The sequence below is a fragment of the Solanum stenotomum genome, chromosome 6 (genome assembly GCF_019186545.1).
Source record: "Solanum stenotomum isolate F172 chromosome 6, ASM1918654v1, whole genome shotgun sequence".
In the NCBI taxonomy this organism is placed as follows: Eukaryota; Viridiplantae; Streptophyta; class Magnoliopsida; order Solanales; family Solanaceae; genus Solanum; species Solanum stenotomum.
Window position 1 is genome coordinate 6,596,054 of NC_064287.1, and position 24,624 is coordinate 6,620,677.

The 24,624-nt window shown below is 36.0% G+C and overlaps 1 protein-coding gene across 1 annotated transcript; it reads right to left on the reverse strand.

The window, feature by feature from the left end:
- Positions 1-17,452: 17,452 nt before the first annotated feature.
- LOC125869295 (UDP-glycosyltransferase 75C1-like) lies at positions 17,453-18,880 on the reverse strand. Its single transcript, XM_049549866.1, has one exon. The coding sequence runs from the start codon at positions 18,854-18,856 to the stop codon at positions 17,453-17,455; it is 1,404 nt and encodes a 467-aa protein (XP_049405823.1). The 5' UTR covers positions 18,857-18,880.
- Positions 18,881-24,624: the final 5,744 nt, after the last annotated feature.

The following is a 24,624-nucleotide window of genomic DNA, read 5'->3' on the forward strand; positions in this document are numbered from 1 at the left end:
AAATATGTATAGCAAATTTTNCTTGCAGAGGCCCATAACTCCAGATATTCTATTCATCCAGGTGCCACTAAGATGTACCACGATCTGCGGGAAGTCTATTGGTGGAATGGTATGAAAATATGTATAGCAGATTTTGTGGCTAAGTACCCCAATTGCCAGCAAGTCAAGGTAGAACATCAGAAACCAGGAGGTATGACTCAAGAGATTGACATTCCTACTTGGAAGTGGAAAGTGATCAACATGGACTTCATCACAGGCTTACCTCGTACTTGCAGACAACATGACTCCATTTGGGTAATTGTTGATAGGGTTACTAAGTCTTCTCACTTTTTGGCGGTCAGGACTACAGATTTGGCGAAGGATTACGCCAAGCTTTACATTAATGAGATTGTGAGGTTGCATGGGGTTTCTTTGTCTATCATCTCAGATAGAGGTCCTCAGTTTACCTTTCATTTCTGGAAGTTATTTCAAAAGGGTCTTGGTACTCAGGTTAACCTTAGCACAACATTTCATCTACAGATGGATGGTCAGGCAGAGCGTACCATTCAGACCTTAGAGGACATGTTGAGAGCTTGTGTGATCGACTTCAAGGGTAGTTGGGATGATCACCTNTTGGTTTGAAGTAGGTGAAGCAGCCTTGATAGGACCAGATTCGGTCCTTGATGCTATTGAGAAAGTGCAACTCATTAGAGATAGACTTAAGACTGCCCAGAGTCGCCAGAAGTCTTATGCAGATGTGAGAAGAAGGGAACTAGAGTTCCAAGTTGAGGATTGGGTTTTCCTGAAAGTGTCACCTATGAAGGGGGTGATGAGATTTAGCAAGAAAGGAAAGCTCAGTCCCAGATATGTAGGCCCTTACCGTATCTTGAAAAGGATTGGTAAAGTGGCTTATGAGTTAGAGTTGCCAGCAGATTTAGCAGCAGTGCATCCAGTCTTTCACATTTCTCTTTTGAAGAAGTGTGTGGGTGATCCAGCATCCATAGTACCATTAGAGAGTGTGGCCGTGAAAGATAGCCTTTCATATAAGGATGTACCAGTTGAGATTCTCAATCGTCAGGTTAGAAGGTTGATAAATAAAGAAGTCGCTTCAGTCAAGGTTTTGTGGAGGAGTCAGTCCGTAGAGGGAGCTACTTGGAAAGCAGAAGCAGCCATGAAGTCCAAGTATCCTCACCTCTTTCCTTCCGATTCCATTCCAGCTTGAGGTAATAACTCCTCTTCAGTTTTTCAGTCATTCATGCAAAAATTCAGTCTTAGAATCATGTTCCTTCAGTTTGTATTTGCATTTTCAGCGTATTTGCATATTCTTGGAACTCAGTTCAGTTAGAAATTCAGTTCTCAGTGTTTAGTGGTAGAGATTGCAGCCCTCTCCCTCTATTTCAGCTAGATTAGTCTTCATTCGAGGATGAATGGTCCCAAGGGAGAGATAATGTAACACCCCGTATCCAAAAATAGAGATTTTAGATTTCTGGTGTTACAGGTGGCACTCATGGATACCATCCATGGACCGTAGATGGACTCACGGTCCGTCCTATAGGTCTGTGGTTAGTGACAAAAAACTTCCCCAGAACTCAGTCATAAAATTTGGCTAAGTCCCGACTCACGGACAGAATCATGGTCCGTAGATCAGACCACAGTCCGTGGTTTGTGTCTGTGGATCAAGACTTCCCTTAACCAGCCTCTGACACAAACTATGGTCAACTAGCATGGACCATCATTCGATCCACGGTCCGTAGGTCTGACCGTAGATGAGGGTCAGCAGCCAGTTAGCTGAAAAATATTAATGGGTCAACTTCAGATGGTCATAACTCTTAGGACAAAATGAATTATATGTTCCATGACCTATGGTTAGATATATAATTGAATTATCTTTCCAACGCCACCAAGTTTGCTAAATTCCGACCTCTGAGTAAAAAGTTATGCCCATTTTAGTGAAGCCATGTCGGGAAGACTCGACCTACGGACCCAATCGACGGACCGTAGATCGATTGACGGACCGTAGGTCCATTCCGTCAATGACTCTGACAACAGTTAATTCAGGGGTCTTTTGGTCTTTTCCTATTTCATTTAACCCCTAAGATACGTCGTTTAGACCCTAAATCATGAGATTTTGATCAGTTTAAGCCTAGAAACATAACTAGAACTTACGTTAGTCAAAATCATTAATCAAACTTAGAAAATTAGAAGCAAGAGAGGAGAAAAAGGTCAAGAACCCTAGTTCAAGAACGCAGTGAGGTTTCTTCAGTTCCAGCCCCGAAATTGAAAGATTTCTCCGTGGAATTCGTCACCAGGTATGTGGGATTTCACTATTGGGTTCCTTTCCCCCATTAGGTCCCTAGAATTCAATCAGTTTCTTGATTCCCTTATTATGAATAGACCTAGGGTTTCTAGAATTACAGCAGATCATCATGAATTAGTTATTAACATGTTCCAAATCAGATTATCATGTTATTGTTCAGTTTATCGCATGAATTTCAGAACCCTAGCTATGTATTTCTTTAATTCTTGAATTACACATGCTAGGTCAGATATTTCAGTATTCAGTTATACATGCCTCAGTTTATGAATGCATCATTATCAAATTAATTGTTGCATTCTCAGTTTGCATGTTCAGCTCCGAGCTATCCAGTATTTACAGAAATTCAGTCATAACTAGTTAACTACTTAATTCATTGGGAGTAGCATAATACCGAGTTGGACTAGGTTCAGCGTACCCATATACTCCCAAAACTACGAGTGACGTAGGTGTAAGTCCCTTCTATGGGCAACATCAATTTAGTGATCACGCCAGCATGCCTCTATACCTCTGGCAGGGTATATTGGGTCCTCTTGATGGGGCGTATACATCAGACTCTACATTTAGCTCATGTGGTTTTATGTCGGTTATTAGTAGCTCCCACAGTTCAGTCAGACTCTATTGCATTGACCATATTTCAGTACAGTCAGTATTCAGTCTCAGCATGTTATAAATTTGGTCATTGCATCAGTTAGCTCAGTATTCAGTATTTTCAGTATCTATATCATGTCTAGATTATTTCATTGCTTCATTGCTTTGTTTAGTTATATGTTATTTCAGCTTTACTCTATCCTGCATGCTCAGTACCTTTCAAGTACTGACGCATACGTGCGCTACATCTTCTCGTGATGTAGGTTCATGTTCTCAGTATCCAGATCACGCTTAGATCAGTTCCCGGTCTCCAGTTCAGCAACATCAGTGATGAGTCCTCATTCTTCGAGGACTAGTGACATGTTTATCTTTATCGCTTTTAGTCTTTAGTTTCAGTTTTTCTAGATCTAGTTGGGGCCTGTCCCAACATTTCTAGTCAGTTAGAGGCTATTTTCAAACATAGTTAGATTCAGCTTAGTATTGAGTTAATATCTTCTTTGTATTAAACTCATCAGTTTTCATTTATCTCAGCTATAGTATATGGGTATTCCCCATCTTTTCATATTTATTTATGATTTAGCTTCCGCATCAGTTTATTATCTTTAGTATGCTCATAATCATGCCAGCAGGGTTAGCTTGGGATCACTTGTGGTCCTAGGTCTCGTGTCCGCGTCTCGGGGGTAGCTCGGGGCGTGACATAATTAGTACATGAATATATGATTGCATTAAAAACTTGTTTGATGCATGAATTTTAATATACCTAGTACTTAAAATTTAATTAATTAAATATATATTAATATTTAATTTATTTTAGGAGTAACATAAGTGAAAAATGGTAATCCAACTTTGACGTTAGGAGCTTCCCACTAATAATAATACTAGTCCTTATCCTTTAAGTTCAAACAATCCATATAATTCTTTGAACTTGTAACAACCTGTTTCCTTCGTTATAGAAAAGCCAACGGGGGAAAATTTGGGGCCGAAAAACTTTTTCGTAGTATTTGGACTTTCCCAACCTAGTCCAGATTTGGACGAAATTGGAGTCCTTGAGGTGTAGGGAAATCTGGTAACAATCGGTTGAATCATTTATGATTTTGATTGCATGAATAGTTAGATAACTCATTAAGGAATTCGTATGACTTTACGAAATTAAATTCGGGTTAGTAGAACTCCCAGAATCGATCTTGGTGTAAATGGTATTTTCTGAGCGTCGTTGGTTAGAGGTGTGTTGTGAAATGGGAATTTTGGAATTCTTGACTTAGATCGCTGTCTCGTGCAAATAGCCTTGGCGGGGATTTTGGTCGCTTTGGCGGGGCCGCTGTGGCGGGTGGTGGCCACTATGCCAGGCCAAACGCGACTTAAAGTCGTTAATAAACCCCTAAATGACCTTATTTGGCACTTTTCAATTTTTAGAGCTAAGGAATGAACCCCAGGCGATTCTTATTCATTTTTCACCATTCTTGAGGCTAAATGTAAGCTTTTCACTCCCCGACTCTAGTTTTTGATTCGTAGAACGTAATAGAATGGGTAAATAATGATGGGGGAGGTTTTTGTTATAGATTCTATGGTGGAAACAACCTTAATTTGGATAATTTGAATCATGGGTTTGATCTAGGGTTCATCGAATTGTTAGTAATTTGGGCAATTAATGTTTGTTTATTGATTCCAATGTTATTATGATTGTTTGTAGACCAAGAACAAGCGGAATGAATCCGAAAAGGGAAGGATCAAGTTTCTTAGGGTTTCAAGCCTGTTTCGAGGTAGGTGATGGTTGTGATTCTATGATTGTGTGATGTATGTTTGTTCTTGCTTCATTATGATACTTGTAAATGTATGAATGTTGCAATGTTGATCACACTTGTTGTAAATGACATAGATGAATGATGATTGCCATGAAATCATGACTTAAATGTATGATCTTGATCATATACTTGTGATTGTGATTGTGATTGTGATTGTGGTGTGTTGAATGTATCGGTTGCCACATTCTGCCATAGCTAACTTGGATCAGTTGCCACATTTCGGTATAACTATGGGATCAGTTGCCACGTTCTGGCATAATTATGGGATTGGATACCACGTTTCGGTAAGCTAACTATTTGGGTTTGGATTCCATGAGAGAACCAATGATTTGATATAAAATGTGAAGTTGTTCGTTGTTCGTAAATGTTGATAATATTATGTATGCTGATATATATGCATATGATTATAATATTGTCTTGACTTGCTTATGTTGCACTTAGTGGGATAGCCGCGTGATCCTACCAGTACACTATGGTTGTGTACTAATACTGCACTTGCTTTATTTTTGTTGAGTACATGGCATCTTCAAGCGGATACTGTCAGACCTCGCTTAGGAGATTAGTGATCGTTCGAATTCAAGGGTGAGCCAATTCTTCCGGGCTGCCATGGGTTCTCTTTCTTCTATTTTCATCATTTCCGGACTTAGACTATGTTCTACTAGTTTTTAGTACATTAGTGGAGGGTTGTATCCCTTCTTATTTAGACTTGGTTCATTGTTAGATATTTTGGTACATTGACTTTCAGGTTCTAGGTTATTTCTTCCACATTGTTAGTTTATTATTGTTAGACTCTTGTTAGAGTTTATGGGAACTCTATTTATTTCCTTAATATTTGACTTGCTTCCGTAACTTAAATTCCTTAGGTTTGATTTAGTTGCTTGGTTTGAGTTGTAGTAGTGGTTCTCCCACCGGAGTGTTAGTGTGGGTGCCAATCACGAAGGTTTGGGTCGTGACAAAGTTGGTATCAAAGCCTAGGTTCATTGATCTCAATGTACCAAAACGAGTCTATTAGAGTCTTATGGAATGGTAGGGGGCCGGCTTTACTTTGCTTTGAGAGGGTATAGGACTTTAGGAAATCTCTTTGTTTTCTTTTGTCTCATTTCGTGCTATGACTTGATTCCAATTGGTACTGGTGATTCAAATTGATATCTAACCTCCTTCACTCTTCTGTTCGCAGATGGTTAATACTAGATTCAATGGTGTTAGGCCCGTGGCTCCCGTCAATGCTCCGGTCGAGAAATCTGCAGCGATAGGTCATGGTCGAGGTAGGGGTAGAGGAAGAGCTAGGGGTAGAGGTCGTGGAAGAGTAGCGCCTGTTGGAAATGGAGCTCCTGTTGAGAATGCTCCTTTGAATAAGAACCCTCTTGCGCATCATGAAGATATTGAAGATGAGAATGTTGATGTTGAAGATGTTGAGGATGTGAGACAAGAGGATGAGGTACTAGTTTGGAATACATGTGTTCCTTCTTTGGATCCAGTGTTAGCTCAATAGATCATGTCATTCTTAAAGGGATTGGTTGGTCTTGGAGTGCTTCCTTCTGCTTAAGCAACTCAAACTCCTACTAATCCTCCTGTTGCTAGCATTGAGCCCAAGGTGGATGGGACTAGAGGTAATGATGCTTTCTTTCGTCCTTTGTTGGGTTCTGTTATGACTAGTAATGAGCATGAAATGTTGACTGAGTTTCTGCTAAAGCCTTATGTGTTTCTTGGTTCTTAGAATGAGGATGCTTATGAGTTCATTTGGATTGCTATGAGAGGATTCATAAACTGGGTATTGTTCATTAGTATGGGGTTGAGTTTGTGTCTTTCCAACTTCAAAGTGAGGCTAAGCAATGGTGGAGAGCTTATATGGAATGCAGATCTTCTACTTTACCTCAACTTACTTGGACCCAATTTCATGCTCAATTTCTAGAGATATTTGTGCCTAGGACTTTGAGGGATCGCAAGAAGGATGAGTTCATGGCTTTGGAGCAGGGTGGTATAATTGTGGCTGCTTATGAGGCCAAGTTCCATGCTTTGTCTAGATATGCTACGTAGTTGGTGACTACTGAGGAAGAGAGAATCCAGTTATTTATTAGGGAACTAAATTCTGAGTTGCAAGTAGTATTTGTTCATATGGCTTTTGCAGGGAGAAACTTTAATAAGGTAACATACTATGTTAAGAAAGTGAAGGGGGTAAGGCGAGACGATCAAGCTAAGGCATGGGAAAAAAGGGCCAAGAACTCGAGTAACTTTCAAGGTTCTTATTTCAAGGGGTTCGGAAGGCCAATGCTTGCAGCCTAGCCAATTCAATTCGCTATGCCCGCCTCTGCAGGTAATTACTCGGAAACTCCATCTCCTAATTTTCAGGATAACTAGAGAGTCGCACCTTCGACGGGCAGCAAACCATCTTTTGATCGTACTTGCTAAACTGTGGTGAACCTGGCATATGAGGAGAGATTTCCCCCACCCACGTGTATTAGATGCTGCGCATTAGCCTTCTAGAGCAATGGTACCCGCTGGGAATGGTAATGATGGTAGAGGACTTCAACAAGGTAGGCGAGGAGGTAATCAGCGAGGCCATGAAGGTAGAGAAAATGGTAATGGAGGTAGTGGTAACATGCAACTAGGCAGGGAAGTGGCTCGTCAAGATGATAGGGCTCAATGTTATGCTTTTCTGGGCAAGAATAAGGCAGAGGCGTCTGATGCGGTGATCACATGTACTATTCTTGTCTGTGACCGGATGGATAATGTGTTGTTTGATCCAGGTTCTACTTATTCATATGTATCCGTGAGATTTGCCTCAGACTTTGATATGATTTATGATATTCTTAATGCCCCTATTTATGTTTCTACCTAAGTTGGAGAGTCTGTCATTGTTACCCATTTCTATCGTACTTGTCCTATTTTGTTTATGGATTTTGAAACTCGGGTTGATTTGGTGATTTTGGATATGATTGACTTTGACATAATCTTAGGCATTACTTGGTTGTCCCCCTATTATGCTGTGCTTAATTGTAATACTAAGTTTGTAATTCTAGAAATTCTGGGAAGGAAAAAATTAGAGTGGGAAGGGGTGTACAAGCCTAAGAAAGATAAGATTATATCCTCAATTCGGGCTAGTAAATTAGTAGAGCCGGGTTGTTTGGCTTATTTGGCTCATATTAGGGATGTTGAGATTGAGGCTCCATCCATTGGGTCTATTCTTGTGGTGTCGAAATTTATAAAAGTGTTTCCTAATGATTTGCCTGGTATGCCTCCAGATAGAGATATAGATTTTTGCATTGATTTAGAGCCTGGTACACGTCCCATTCTATCCCTCCATATCACTTGGCTTCGGCAGAATTAAGAAAGCTTAAGGCTCAAATCCAAGATATTCTTGATAAGGGATTTATTCGCCCTAGTGCTTCCCTATGGGGTGCTCCAATTTTTTTTGTTAAGAAAAATGATGGTAGTATGAGAATGTGTATAGATTATTGGTAATTGAATAGGGTCACTATTCGAAATAAGTATCCCTTGCCTCGAATGAATGATCTTTTTGACCAATTGCAAGGTGCATCAGTTTTCTTTGAGATTGATCTAAGGTCTGGCTACCATCAATTAAAAATAAAGTCTGAAGATGTGTCCAAGACGTCATTTAGAACTCGCTATGGGCACTATGAGTTTTTGGTTTGACCAATGCACCTGCAGCTCTCATGAGTTTGATGAATGGGGTTTTCAAACCATTTCTTGATTCGTTCATTATATTTTTTATTGATGATATTTTGGTTTATTCGAAAAGTGAGGAAGATCATGCCGGTCATCTTTGTATTGTTTTTGGTATTCTTGGGAAAGAAAAGCTATATGCTAAATTTTCTAAGTGTAAATTTTGGTTGAAATCAGTTGCATTTTTGGGGCATATAGTTTCAGAAGGAGTAACGGTAGATCCCCAAAAGATTGAGGCAGTCATGAATTGGGTTCGGCCTTGCTTTGTGACAGAAGTTAGGAGTTTTGTTGTCACGACCCGATTTATCAAGTCATGTTGGCACCTACTATAACCCACCAGCAGGTAAGCCAACCCGTAACCCGGAACAACAAGTAATGGGTTTGACGGTAGAAATTAAACAAAAGTAGGCAAATAACAATATAAACAGGCGGAAGCAAACCAAAAACATATATACAAATAAAGATCCCTCCCAGAACATGGAAGTCACTAGTACAGAGCTACTACAAAATGAGTACAAGTCCCAAAAGTGGACAATAGAGACTGGACTGTCTCGAAAGGAAGAAGACAAGTCTATATGTACAGATGGAGAGTGAAATAGTACAAAACGCCGTGTGCTCACCCCCGTCTCCAGATAAGTCTACTCCAAGCTCGATCAACGCTGACTACTAGTGCTCGGATCTGCATCACAAAATAGATGCAGAACGTAGCATGAGTACCAAAACAACAGGTACCCAGTAGGCATCATAGGCCGACTGAGCAAGATAAGCAAAAGTGAACTGAAATGCAAATAAAGGGTCACATCAAGGGCAAAGAGTAGTAAATGTGGGTATGTACCCGAGCGTACAGGCAACAAAGACAAGTAATCTAACTAACTAACTCCGCCGGGCTCCCATAAACCCGACGGGTACGCTCGTGCACAATAAAAGAAACCACCTGCACAGACCCCCATAAGCCCGGCAGATGCACCGGCAGTTGAAGTAAAATAATGGAGTTAGAAGGTCTATCACAATATTACTAATTTCCGGAGTTTTAACTGAACCATTCCCAATTATATTCTAGGATCTCATTACGTCCCGGACTTTAATCGGAATCTCTCCAACCTCCAAAACCTCAACCTACAGATGAGAGTAATCAAGACTAAACTGAAGCTTTAGTGAGGAATTGGGAATACACCACGTGCAAGCTGGACCACGGACTCGAACCGGGTACTATAGCTAATGAGTCAACCTATATGGGCTGGACCACGGACTCGAACCGGGTACTGTAGCCAAAGGTTGGGCACGGGTGGGCTGGACCACGGACTCTAACCGGGTACTGTAGCCAAAACCAGATCACAGGTAAGCTGGACCACAGACTCTAACCGGGTACTGTAGCCAATAGAAAAACAGGGCATTATGGATACAAGGTCATAAGCTGAGTTACCGCCTAGCTAAGGCTCAGACTATCAGACTCAAGTCTGCTATATCAGTCTATAAGGAGCTGACCGTCCGAAACGATGTCGGAAAAAGTTCTACTGCCCAACGACATCCGAAACCTCGCAAGTTTATGGCAACACTAGTCTAAGCCTAGACTAAGGCCAAACATACTTCAAATCAATATTATCATATACACCACAAGGTATGGATGTTCAATAATGTCAAGAGATATGCTGTCATAATCCAACACTTTCCCGAAATAAGGTCTAAGACAGGGATTATAGAAATTTAGCATGCTCGACACCCGAACCCCTCCATACTCAAGAAAATCAATAAACAAATGCCTAAACATGCTCAATCTCACGAGGGAAAGCCATATCCTACCTGAAAGCCGACCACGTGTGCTCCAACTCACGGTACCAGAGCTTTTACCCTCCGAACGGTCTCCAAATGCTTCCCCACTAACAAAAGGTTAATCACCTCGTCATTACGAACATGTTGACACTAAAATTATATTTTTCGGAGACGGACCCAAAATCGGGTCTAAAATGGGATTGTGGGACCCACTATTGGAATCCCGAAAATGAATCCGTGAAAACGTCCCAAATACCTTACTAAACTAATACCCCAACATTTAGCACAAACAGATGCCTAAAACATAGCAAATCAGCCACAACAATTAAAACTAGCAGCCCCTTGATCACCCATTTCTAGAAAAACGAGACCCTTCCAACCCAAACAGATTATACCACGACGATCCTTGCGAAAAACTCTACAAGTTAGCCTCAAGAATGACTCAAAACGGACTTAAGATGATCAAGATCTAATATTTCAAAATTCAACAACAATTCATTCCGAAAATCACTCTAGCAGTAGCTAAATTCGATTCCTTACCTCAAACGAAGCCTCCCCTCGCGTTCCTGAGATCACTTCTAGATTCCCCACGAAATTCTCTTGAAGTTAGCATTTTGAATCACCTAATTTGAGCTTAAAATGGAGGAGAAATCTTATGTTGAAGATGTGAAAGAAATAATGGACGAAAATCATCCTAAAATCTGGAAATTTCCAGATTTCACTCCGCTGCCATGTGGCGTCGCGTGGCTCTGCCACGTCACCACCGCGTTAGAATTCTACAACCCTTCAAACTTAAATTTTGATTTTCCGGACTCGTTGGGAGTCGGAAAAATACAAACCATATATGGAATCTGATTGAAAACGATATTTCGGACTCAACGGTGAAGGTGGAATTTCCATTTGGAGATCGCTTCGATGAAAAGTGGGTCCCACACCCAGTATCATTTTGAGCCAGATTCCACAACTGCCATTTAAAGCCTCGGGAAGTGAACAAAGGGTCGTTCTAGACCAAAATCGATATTCCGAAGCTAACATAGCTGACATAATTTTCATCTGAGCACGTCTTCCAAGAAGGTTGACCAAAGTCAACTTTTCAAGTTATAAAATCTCCAAAACAAGAAACGGGCCTAAAACCCAAACGAACGACCAGGCGACCGAACAGTCAGTGCCAGCAAGTCATAAATGACTTGGGGTCGCTACAGGAATGCTCTAAACGAGGGAAGGAATGCTTTAATTTAAAAATGACCTGGAGGGTCATTATATTTGTGGGGCTCGCTAGCTGTTATAGTCGATTTGTGAAGAACTTTGCTACTATTGCCACCCACTCGACTAATTTGACAAAAAAATGAGATACCATTTGAGCAGACTAAAAAATGTTAGGAGAGCTTTCTAAAGCTCAAAACTCTCTTGACCACCACACCTATTCTAGCATTACCGGTAGAAGGTAAAGATTTTGTTGTTTATTGTGATGCTTCACATTCTGGTTTGGGTGCTGTGTTGATACAGGATAAGAATGTTATAGCTTATGCCTCGCGTCAATTGAAGGTGCATGAGAAGAATTATCCAACTCATGATTTGGTGTTAGCAGCGGTAGTGTTTACTCTTAAGATTTGGCGGCATTACCTCTATGGTGTTAAGTGTGAAGTGTTTACTGATCATCATAGTTTGCAACATGTGTTCACTCAAAAGGATCTGAATTTGAGAGAGCAAAGGTGGACGGAGTTACTTAAGGATTATGATGCGACCATTCAATACCATTCGGGCAAGGCTAATGTGGTGGTAGATGCTTTGAGTCGAAAAGCGGTGAGTCTGGGTAGTTTAGCTTGCTTGAAACAAGCGACCTTTGGCTAAAGAAATTCAGACCTTAGAGTCTAAGTTCATGTAGTTGGGCATCTCAGAAAGAAGTGGGGTGTTAGCGAGCATTAAAGTGAGGGCCACATTCATTGAGGAGATGAAGGCCAAATAATTTGAGGATGAGAATTTAGAGGAGCTTAGGAAAAAGACTGCAAATGGTAAGGCACAAGAGACCACTCTTGATGCGGATGGTGTGCTCAATTTTAAAGGAAGAATTTGTGTTCCTAGAGTAAATGACTTGATTGAGAAGTTGTTGGCGGAGTCTCATGGTTCGCGATATTTTATTCATCCGGGGTGTGACCAAGATGTATCGAGATTTGAAGCAAAGTTATTGGTGGCCGGGCATGAAGAAAGACATAGCGGAGTTTGTAGCGAAGTATAAAAATTGTCAACAAGTGGAATATGAACATCAAAGGCTTGAAAGTTTACTTCAAAGAATGCCAATTTCGGAATGGAAGTGGGAAATGATAGCCATAGATTTTGTAATTTGGTCTTCCCAAGACTTTAGGGAAGTTTGATTCTGTTTGGGTAGTGGTTGATAGATTGACTAAGTCAGCCCATTATATTCTGGTAAAAATAGATTACAATGCTGAACAATTGACTAAAGTTTATGTGAAAGAGATAGTGAGGTTGCATTGGGGTGCCCCTCTCTATCATCTCAGACCGTGGTACCCACGTCACATCTAAGTTTTGGAGGAAATTACATGATGAATTGGGCACACAACTCACTTTTAGTACAGCCTTCCATCCACAGACAGACGGACAGTCAGAGAGGACTATTCAAGTGCTAGAAGACATGTTGAGGGCATGTGTGCTTGATTTTGGAGGGCATTGGGATAAATTCATACCTTTGTGTGAGTTCTCCTATAATAATAGTTATCACTCCAGTATTGATATGGCACCATTTAAGGCATTATATGGGAGGGGATATAGATCACCTATAGGATGGTTTGAGGCTGGAGATGTGAAACCATTGGGGGTAGATTTAGTGAAGTATGCTCAAGATAAGGTGAGGATTATTCAAACTAAGCTTGTAGTAGCCCAGAGTAGACAAAAGAAGTATGCGGATCATAAGGTAAGTGACATGACATTTCAATCTGGTGAAAATGTTCTTCTCAAGGTATCACCCATGAAAGGGGTGATGAAATTTGGTAAGAAGGGTAAGCTAAGTCCTAGATACATTGGTCCATTTGAAATTCTTGAATGCGTGGGCCGGTAGCCTATAGATTGACTTTACCTCCAAATTTATTGAGTGTTCATCTGGTATTTCATGTGTCCATGTTGAAGAGGTATTATAGTGACAGGGATTATATCATTAAATGAGACTCAATTGTGTTAGACTATGACCTCAAATATGAGGAAGAACTGATTGCAATTCTTGAGCGTGATGTGTGTAAGTTGAGAACCAAAGAGATTAAGTCCGTGAAGGTTCAATGGAAGAATCGTCCAGTTGAGGAAGCTACTTGGGAAACTAAGAGAGATATGCAAGATAAGTATCCCCAATTGTTCATCGATTCAGGTACTACTTCATTCCTTCCTTAGCCTATTTTCCTAAGCTTTGTCACTCGGGGATGAGTGATGGGTAAATTGGTATCTATTGTAACGACATGTTCACGTCGTTATAGTAAAGCCAACGGGGAAAAATTTGAGGTTGAAAAACTTTTTCATAGTATTTGGATTTTCCCAACCTAGTCCGAATTTGGACGAAATTGAAGTCCTTGAGGTGTAGGGAAATATGGTAACAATCGGGTGAATCATTTATGATTTTGATTGCATGAATAGTTAGATAACTCGTTAAGGAATCTGTACGACTTTACAAAATTAAATTCGGGTGAGTAGAACTCCCGAAATCGATCTTTGTGTAAAGGGTATTTTCTGAGCGTCGTTGGTTAGAGGTGTGTTGTGAAATGAGAATTTTGGAATTCTTGAATTAGCTCTCTGTCTCATGCAACCCCCTTTGGCAGGGATTTTGGTCACTTTGGCGGGGCCGGTGTGGTGGGGTGGTGGCCGGTGTGTCGGGCCAGACGCGACTTAAAGTCTTTAATAAACCCCTAATTGACCTTATTTGGAACTTTTCAATTTTTAGAGTTAAGGAACGAACCCCAGGCGTCTCCGACTCATTTTTCACTATTCTTGAGGCTAAATGTAAGCTTTTCACTCTCTGAATCCATTTTTCAATCCATAGAACTTAATAGAATGGGTGAATATTGATGGGGGAGGCTTTTGTTATAGATTCAATAGTGGAAACAACCCTAATTTGGATAATTAGGATCATGGGTTTGATCTAGGGTTCATAGAATTATTAGTAATTCGGGTAATTAGTGATTGTTTATTGATTCCCGTGTTATTATGATTGTTTGTAGACCAAGTACAAGCAGAACGAATTCAGAAAGTGAAGGATCAAGTTTATTAGGGTTTTAAGCTTGCTTCGAGGTAGGTGATGGTTGTGATTCTATGATTGTGTGATGTCTGTTTGTTCTTGCTTCATTATGATACTTGTATATGTATGAATGTTGCAATGTTGATCACACTTGTTGTAAATGAGATAGATGAATGATGATTGTCATGAAATCATGACTTAAATGTATGATCTTAATGATATATTTGTGATTGTAATTGTGGTGTGTTGAATGGATCGTTTGCCACATTCCGCCATAACTAACTTGGATCGGTTGCCACGTTTTGCCATAACTAACTTGGATAGGTTGCCATGTTCCGGCATAACTATGGGATCGGTTGCCATTTTCCTGCATAATTGTGGGATCGGATATCACGTTTCGATATGCTAACTGTGTGAGTTTGGGTTCCATGAGAGAACCAATGATTTGATATAAAATGTGAAGTTGTTCGTTGTTCGTAAATGTTGATAATATTGTATATGTTGATATATATGTATGTGATTATAATGTTGTCTTGACTTGCTTATGTTGCACTTAGTGGGATAGCCGCGTGATCCTACCAGTACACTATGATTGTGTACTGATACTGCACTTGCTCTTCTTTTTGTTGAGTACATGACATCTTCAAGCGGCTACTAACAGACCTCGCTTAGGAGATTAGTGATCGTTCGAATTCAAGGGTGAGACAATTCTTCCTGGTTGCCATGAGTTCTCTTTTGTCTATGTACACCATTTCTGGACTTAGACTATGTTCTATTAGTTTTTAGTACATTAGTTGAGGGTTGTATCCCTTCTTGTTTAGACTTGGTTCATTGTTAGATGTTTTGGTACATTGACTTTCAAGTTTTAGGTTATTTCTTCCGCATTGTTAGTTTATTATTGTTAGACTTTTGTTAGAGTTTATGGGAACTTTATTTATTTTCCTTAGTATTTAACTTGTTTCCGTAAGTTAAATGCCTTAGTTTTGGTTTCGTTGCTTGGTTTGAGTTGTAGTAGTGGTTCTCCCATCGGAGTGTTAGTGTGGGTGCCAATCACGACGGTCTGGGTCGTGACAAAACTAATCTCAATCATATCAGATTGAGAACTATTTTTATTAAAAAAAATTAAAGGAATCGTAAGCCTAATTTTTACCATATTCCATGCTTTAAAATTCTCAAATTAAGCATCAAGTTCACAAGAACTTTTGGATTTTCTTCAATATTCAACAACCAATTGGTAGTCTCAATGTCATCAAACACAAAAGAAGGAAAATCAATTGGACTAAGTGATAAGAATTTTGGTAACTTTATTATTTTATCCTTAGCATTACAATTTTTGAAATATTCAACATAATCTGTGAATCTATAATAGTAAACATTAAAAACTGTGGTTGGTTGGATCCAAAATAATGTAGATGGGATATTGATTTTTTTTGTGCCACTAAACCAATACGATCCATAATAATAGTGATGACATATGAAAAATGGGTACCTTTATTTATATTTGATTAGATTAACTTGAGTATAAATTTTGACTCACGTGACTTTATAAAAGAATTGAACAAATGGAGCTCATCAATTGAACTTAATTAGAATCTTCATCTTAGACATTAGAGAAAGGAAGAAAGCTTAATCCTTCAACGTTTGAGAGTTTTTTTTATTCTACTGAAACCTGATAGACTTGTGGTTAAAGTGACTTCAATACCTAAACTGATTGATAGTTTGGAAAATGAAAAACATAGATTAATTTGTCCTTTGCCTGGGAATAGTGCTATAAGAACATGAGGTTCTTCATATTTTAAAATTTTCATATTTTGGGTGGTGAAAAGAGAGGTATCCATGAAAAAAATGAGGATTTTGGGAAGGAGAACTTTGTAAAGGAAGAAAGCATTTTTGAACTGGCTTGATTACAACTAAATAAGGTCACTTATACTATAAATAATCTAAAGAATTTATCATATTCTCTAAACATCTACCTTAAATATTTATGTTTTGAGATTATATAAATTTTATTAAATAAAAATATATCAAAAGATATTTTACTCAAATTTTCTTGAAGTTCTAAAAAGTATTTGGAATTCTTCGTTATACAAGAATCAAATTTATTATTTAGCAAAAAATAACACAGGAAATGTGTGAGTACTTTAGAGTAATAAGTAACCAAAAAACATAATGATTGCAAGTAGTATGTTTTATTATTAGAGATAACGTGTGCTAACAAATTAGAGTTACAAAAGCATGACATAAGTATATTTTCGATTATAAATTTTGTTTTTTAAGAAAATAAGGGATAATGCATAAGTACCCCTCATGAACTATGAACGAAATCTCAGTGACATGCCTTAATTTAAATAGGGCCCTATTATCTCTCGAACTCAATTTTTCATATTCCTACACCTTTTGTGCTGATGTGACACCTTCAACCAAATAAGTTTGTTATGTTTGTACACACGTGCTTGTCACGTGTGTCAATACTTTTTTTTTTAATTTTTTAAAAATAATTAAATGTTTTTAAAAGCTTTTTATTAATATTTTTTAAAAATAATTCTTTGATATCTTTTTATTTTCTTTATCTTGTATTTAAATTAAGTTATTACACGTATGCTTTGTATTTTATACTTTTTTAAATTTTTTTTACCTTCATCTCTTTTATTTTTCTATTGATTTTAGTTACTCTTTTTATTTTCTCTGTCTTTCCTTTTGATTTGATTTTAAATTTAATTACAAAAGTCTTATATATAAAATAAGTTAATTTCAAATAGATATTAAAATGAGTAAATAAAATCAAATAAAACCTAAAAAAACCGTTAAAGTATAAGGACACTTTTTATTTATATTTTGTTTTTTTTAAAAAATTTCTAAAAATAATTAAAAAGTGAAAAGATAAGAAATTAATGAAAGAAAAAAATTAAAGTTTAAAGTGAGGAAGAAATTAAAATAATTATTTCAGAAACTAAGAAAATTTTTTCATTCTGAATTATTCCAAACAAAGTCACTATTTTTTCTGAAACGGAGAAAAAGCTCTTTTAAAAACTAATTGATTACTATCTATTTTATTAAAATCATCTATTCATGAGTGATTTAGTACTCATTATGACCAAGTAAAAACTCATTAACAAAATCCTTGAGCTTCAGACTTGATGTACCATTTTCCTTCATAGCTTCCTTAGCTAAATTACTCCATTTCTTGGCATTTCTTCTCAATTCTTCCCCTTCTTCGTCGCTTCCCATTGCGATCGTGATACATCTATTGAATTCATCTCTTTCCACCACACCACCTTCACTAACATTAACTCTAACACCATTCTTCCAGATATCTTGGATGAGTTTTGCATTACAAACTTGATCGTTCCAGAGTGGACATGCCACTATAGGTACCTTAGATGCTATGCTCTCCAAAGTTGAATTCCATCCACAGTGAGTCAGAAAACAACCAATAGAAGGGTGTTTAAGAACTTCCACTTGCGAGCACCAATTCACTATTTTCCCCTGCTTTTCAAGTTCGTCTTTGCAACTCAACTTGTCCTCCATCTTTTCTCCGTCTTGTCCTTCCCTAATCGCCCACAAAAATGGCCTCCCACATTTTAGCAATCCGTGACCAATCTCCTCCATCAATTGACTTGATATTTCGGAGTAACTACCAAATGCTATGTAGATAACTGATCCCTTATCCTTTGAGTCCAACCAATCCATATAATTCTTCGAACTAATCTCAATCATATCAGCTCGAAAAGTATCATCATTAAGAAATATTGAAGGAATTGAAGGCCCAATTCCCACCATAGTCACATGCTTTAAAATTCTCAAAGCATCAAACTCCAAAGCATCAAAAGTGTTCACAAGAACTCTTGGATTTTCTTCACTATTCAACATTTCAATTTGCCTTTTAATAGACTTAACTGCCCAGTTGGTACTTTCCATGTCATCAAACACAAAAGACGGAAAATCAATTGGACTAAGTGGTGGCAATCCTGGCAACTCTATTGTTTTATCCTTAGCAGTACAATTTTTGAAATAATCAGAATAGTTTGTGAATCTATAATAGTAAACATCAAAAACTGTGGCAGGTTGGATCCAAAATAATGTAGATGGGACATTAATTTTTTTGGCTACTAAACCAACCCATTCCATGATAATTGTATAGATGACATGTGAAAAAGGGGTACCATTTTTTGCATTTGACTGGATCAAATTGAAAATGAATTTTGACCCGCGAGACTTTACAGAAGAATAGAACAAATGAAAGTCATCAACTGAACTTAACTGGAATTTGCCATCATAGCCATCAGAGAAAGGAGCAAAGCTTAATCCTTCAACGTTTGGAAGTTTTTTTATTTTACTGAAAGCTGATAGGCTCGTGGTTAAAGTGACTTCAATGCCTAGATTGATTAATTGTTTGGAAAATTGAAGACATGGATTAATTTGGCCTTGACCTGGGAATAGTGCTATAAGAACATGAGGCTTTTCATTCTTCAAATTTTTCATGTTTTGGGTGGTGAGAAGAGAAAGGAGAATGAGGGTTTTGGGCAGGAGAACTTTGTTTTTAAAACTGGCTTGATTACAACTGATTAGGGTTAGACATATTTATACTAGTAAATAGATGGTTCTAGATAATTTTTTTTTTAGAAAATTCATTATATTCTTTAAATATTCACCTTAACTGTTAAGTTTTGATATTATATGAATATTTATTTAATAAAAAAGTATCAAAAGATATTTACTCAAACTTTCTAGAAGCTCCAAGAAGTATATGAATTTATTATTATTCTAAAAATAAATTTTATTATTTAGCAAAAAATAAAACAGAAAATACATGAGTACTTTTGAATAAGTAACAAAAAAATATAATGATAGCAAGTAGTATGTTTTATTATCAAATATAATGTGTACTGACGATTTAGAGATACAAAAGCATGATATTTTTATTTTTCCAAGAATCATCATTATTATTCTGTGAAAAGAAATGCTAGAAATGCATGTGTACTTTAATCTAAGAAAAAACATAATGATAGCAAGTAATATATTTTATTATCAGATATAACGTGTGCTAACAAATTAGAGATACAATGCATAACATATTTGTTGTTTCGTGAATTGTCATTATTATTCAGTAAAAAAACACAAGAAATGCATGAGTACTTTAGTCTAAGAAACAAAAAAATAGATATAATAGTAGTATGTTTTATTATCAAATATATTGTGTACTAACAAATTAGAGATACAAAAGCATGACATTTTTTGTTGTTTCGAGAATTATCTTTATCATTCAGTAAAAAATGATGCAAGAAATGCACGAATGTATAGTAATTTAGAATAAGAAACACAAAAAACACAATAATAATTAGCATGTCTTATTATCATATATATATTGTGTGCTATCAAATTAAAGATAAAAAAGAGCATATTCGATTATAAATTATTATATTTCTAAAAGATAATTAGAAACATAATAACGTGATTTAAAATTAGAATATAAAGAAGTAAGCACATGAAAAAATAATATAAATAATTCAACATATAATACATACATATATATATATTACCTATTTACATTATAATTTTTCTATAAAGAGTGTAATTTGTTTTATTGCCTTTAAGGGTTCAACAATTTGAAATAATCAAACAAGGAAATGTCGGTACTATTCATTTTTCCTATGTAACCTAAGGAATCAAAAAATTTCAAGTGATGGGTCATATTGATGTTTCACTAAACTTTTATATATATTCAATAGTTTTAAAAATTCCTATAATTTCTTGGACTCTCATATATTTCGTTCTTTTTCTTGTTCCAAATACATGAAATTATAATTTAGGGTGAGAGTACTCAAGCATAGTATTTTTATCTGCTCTGATGTTGAAATATGTGACTATATATCTCATCTAAAAATATTAACTTTTAGAGAAGACACACTTACTTAATTATAAGTTCTGATATTGCTTAGTTCGAGAAAAGAAGAGACATAAATATATTCAAAAAATATCTGTTGAATTAATTTCATTTGACGAAATAGACATGAATGCTCTTATAGTTAGCATAACCTTTTCACCAACCTTAATAAATAACAAGAACAAAATCCTGTAAAAAATAACCATCCCTAGTAAAATGACAATGTCCATTCACTTTGAATAATCAATCTTATTTTCCTTGTATCGTTTAAAATATATTTCCCACTGTTCATAATAATTAAAATTTCACCTCTTCACGCTCATTACAAATTTTTAATCCTTCAAACTCATTCTTATGCATACACATACTTATGAAATGCAATGTAGTGTAGTTAAAAAGTGCTTTCATAATGGTTTTTGATAAATTATTAGGCGCAATACTCATGTTCTTCATGCCTCCAACCACCACATCTCTCCACATAATATCTTACAACTTAAGCTTATAACCTTTTGTCCCGGCCTATTATTTTCTTTTCTTCTTTACTATTCTATTCTACATACATACACTCTCTCATGTTCTTCCACTGTCTAATTGTTTGAGTTTGCTGTATAGAATTGCAAGCTAGCTATACCATCAACATTTCTTGATTATTGAAGCCTGAATTATTTTTGAGTTGATGGTTACGATTTATGCATATTGGGTTTTGGTTCAGGTATGAGGTGAAAAATAATAAAACTCTACAATGTATTAATGCTAGGGCATGAAAAAATAATTTTTTTTTATTTGCATAACTTCCATTCAGTTTCATTAATTAGGGTTTTGAAATTGCGATTTTTCATTTACTTCGCCTTTGTTTTGTCTTAATATAATCATGACTTGGTGTTGACATTTATATGATTTAAAAAGCTTATACATCTCTTTTAATTTATTAAAATTTGGCTTAATATATAAGCTAATGTTGATTTTTGTGGAGTTTTGATTTCTTTGGCTCAAAGAAAAGATACATATTTAGTTTAGGAATCAATTAAATACATCTACAGATATTTTTCCGAATTAATTCATTAGGAGAAATAGAGATGAATACTTTTATAATATTATTTGCATAATCCTTTCACCAACCTTAATTATAAACCACAAAAACAAAATTGGGGACAAAAATTTCATCCCTAATAAAATGATATTTAACATTTCTCCATGAAATACACATATGAAAAAAATAAACATATAAAAGAAATTATTGATACGATGCAGAGTTTAAATTGTATACACCTTAAATTTAAATAGTTTAACATGACAAAAATATTTTTTATATTAAATTTCATGTGAGACTTGTATTTCCTTATTTTTTTTTAAAAAAATAGTAGTCACAAAGGCTAGATTTTTATTAATAATCAAAGTAACAATTTGGTCAAACAACAGAAAAACTAAAAGGGTTGGTCCAATCGGATCAGTCCATACAAAGTGTATTTGGCCCAAATGGATCAAAATTAGCTCCAATGCAGGCTTCGATGGGTGAGAAACCATATATATATATATATACTAGTTTCTGATAATGTGCATTGCACGTTTGTTCTTTATTATTATGATAATAAATTTATTATCTATAATAGTTTTGAGTTATAAAATGGAAATATTGGTGGAGTCAGGAGTGATTTTTTTTAGAATTGGTAACATGTCAGGAGTGAAAATTAATAACCACTAACTAATAATCTTGTTTACTGCTTATATGTTATATTCGAATTCAATTTCTATTATATGTTTTTCTCTTTATGATTGTTATTCCTTTTTCCTATTTAGAAAGATAAATTTTAATGTTGTTTATTTATTTTACTTTTAAGTACTCCTTCATATTAAATTAAATTACCTCATTTGTTGAAATATGTCTTCTTCAGAGATTTTTTCGATTTCTTTTGCTCGATGTTGTTGAGGGAGAAATATTATTTATCCTTTTTACCTCAAAAGGTAGGAGGCTAAAACAAAATATAATTTCAATAAGTCATTGTCAAACTAAAGCTATCAACGAGAATCTACTTTGTAAAATACAAATGCATTAAGTTATGACAATCTAATTAAAAATATAATAATCAAATGTTAATCAAATTTATTAAAAATTACTCATGCAAAAAATTGCAAAATTGTTGGAAAGTGCCGCATACCTCATTTGTATTGGCGCAATTTCTACTAAAAGTTCTATTCAACAGTCTGCAAAAGCTTCACCTCTGATTTATACCTGAGATTAAAAAATTACGTAATAAGTTCATAAAACAAAATTTTAGCAGTATATTTTCATGTGAGAGATCAAACACTTAAACATCAATTTAAGAATATAATTTGAATGATAGAAAAAATAAAAAAACAAATGTAAAGAAATGCTTGAAAGAACATATGATAAGAACTTTATGCTCTCTAATCCAAATTCAAATGCATAGTAATGTCATTAGAAGACAACATGTAAGAGACTTAAAAGGTATAGTGATTTCTTGAAGAGTTAAAAAGTCATTCAATTTTAATGGTGATTTCTTGAAGAGTTAAAAGTCATTCAACTTTAATGGTGATTTCTTGTACAATAATAATTAATTAATTAATAATAATAATAATAATAATAAGATAATGATAATTAAAAAGCTGAAGGACATTTTTGTAATCCAACTTTAGACACTAAGCACCTTCCCACTTATAATATAATATTGTGTGTGTGTATATATATATATATATATATATATATATATATATTTATATATAAACTATCACAAAAAAATTTATATTGTGGGAGTTAGAAAAAACGTTACAAAATGTATTCAAAGTGGAGTTTTTAAGAACTCCCTCAAGTTAACCGCCATAAATTGAGCATTTTTTTTGTAGTGATAGTCCCATGGACATTTTTCGTTAGCTTTTGAAGAGGGGTAATTCAGTCTTTTCCCACCCCTTCTAAGCCTAACCACGACACTTTTTCACCTAATTAAGGGTCTAAATAGTGTTAAAAAATTATTTTATGGTCTTTAACTCTTGAAAGACTTAGATCAAAGATTCAAGAGGAGCTAAGCTAGGGGTTTCCAACGTTCTTCGAATTTCATCAAGAACTTTGTTTTTCCCAGGTACGTGTCACGACCCAACCCACTGGGCCGGGCGGGAGCCTACATACTACCACCTAAGTAGGAGAACACTGTTATCCCAATAATTAAAACATGAGGAAAATTAAATAAAACAGAATTAAAAATATACTAACGAAATTTTTATAAATAAGAATGCTTAACATGATTTTGATTAAGATATGCAAAGTAGTTAACACCCCCAAAGGATCTAGTCTAAAGAGGTACAAGAGCTAATAAGAGTACAATTGGACTTAATTAATAAAGACAATGCCCCCACCATGCAGAAGGAAAGATAGAAGCTGCTGGAGAATTTCTTCGTCTTCACCTAATGAAACATCACCAACCTGCATCCAGACTATGTCAAAAAGACATAGCAAGAGTAATATCAGTAAAAATACAGGTACTGGTGTCATGACCCAGACCGTCGTGATTGGCACCCACACTAACAATCCGGTGGGAGAACCACTACTACAACCCAAACGGCCAATCCAAGCAATCAATCTAAAAAGTAAGGCATATAAGTCAAATAATAAGGAAAGAAAATAGGGTTTCCATAAACTCCAACAAAACTTCAACAATAACTAACAAATGAGAAAGAATTAACCTAGAACCTGAAAGTTAATGTACAAAAACTCTACCAACGACAAGTCTAAGAACAAGGGGAACAACCCCGAAACTAAACAACACCTTAAACAAAAGTCTGAGTCTGAAAAGAGTGGACTTAAACAAGGAAGATCCATGGCAGCCTGAAAGAACTGGCTCACCCTTGAATCCTGTAACATCTCGCAACTTGAAATAGCTAGAAAGAAGCTAAGAACTTGAAATAATCATTTTTGGAAAGTATAAGGAAATCTGGAAATTTTTAAGTAATGTAAAGTTGAGATTATGGTCAACTTAAATCTACCATAACTCCTAGCTCAAGATGATTTAGGTGTATTTCCAAATATGGTTGGAAAGATCTTGGATTTATATTTCCAACTCCGCCAAGTTTTCATGATTCCGAGTTCGTATGAGTGAGTTACGTCCTTTGTAAGTTGCGTTGTTTGAATGAAGAAATGCCCAATCCGAAATTTAAAAGGGTAGTTTGGTCTTTTCCTTACCCAATTAATTAAATCCGTTTTTAGTAAATTAAGTGGGGTTAAAAGAACTGAGTTAGTTCAGTTTGCGCTTTTGAGAAATAGAGTTAGGGCTTTTGGAGAAAGAACACAAGAGAAAGGAGAAGAGGAAAAGCAAGATTCGCCAAGAACGATCGATTTTGGTTGTGGATTCGCCAA

Bases quoted from the DNA above. Each gene is read 5' to 3' on its own strand.
- LOC125869295 (XM_049549866.1), bottom strand. From the start codon at position 18,856: ATGAAAAATTTGAAGAATGAAAAGCCTCATGTTCTTATAGCACTATTC.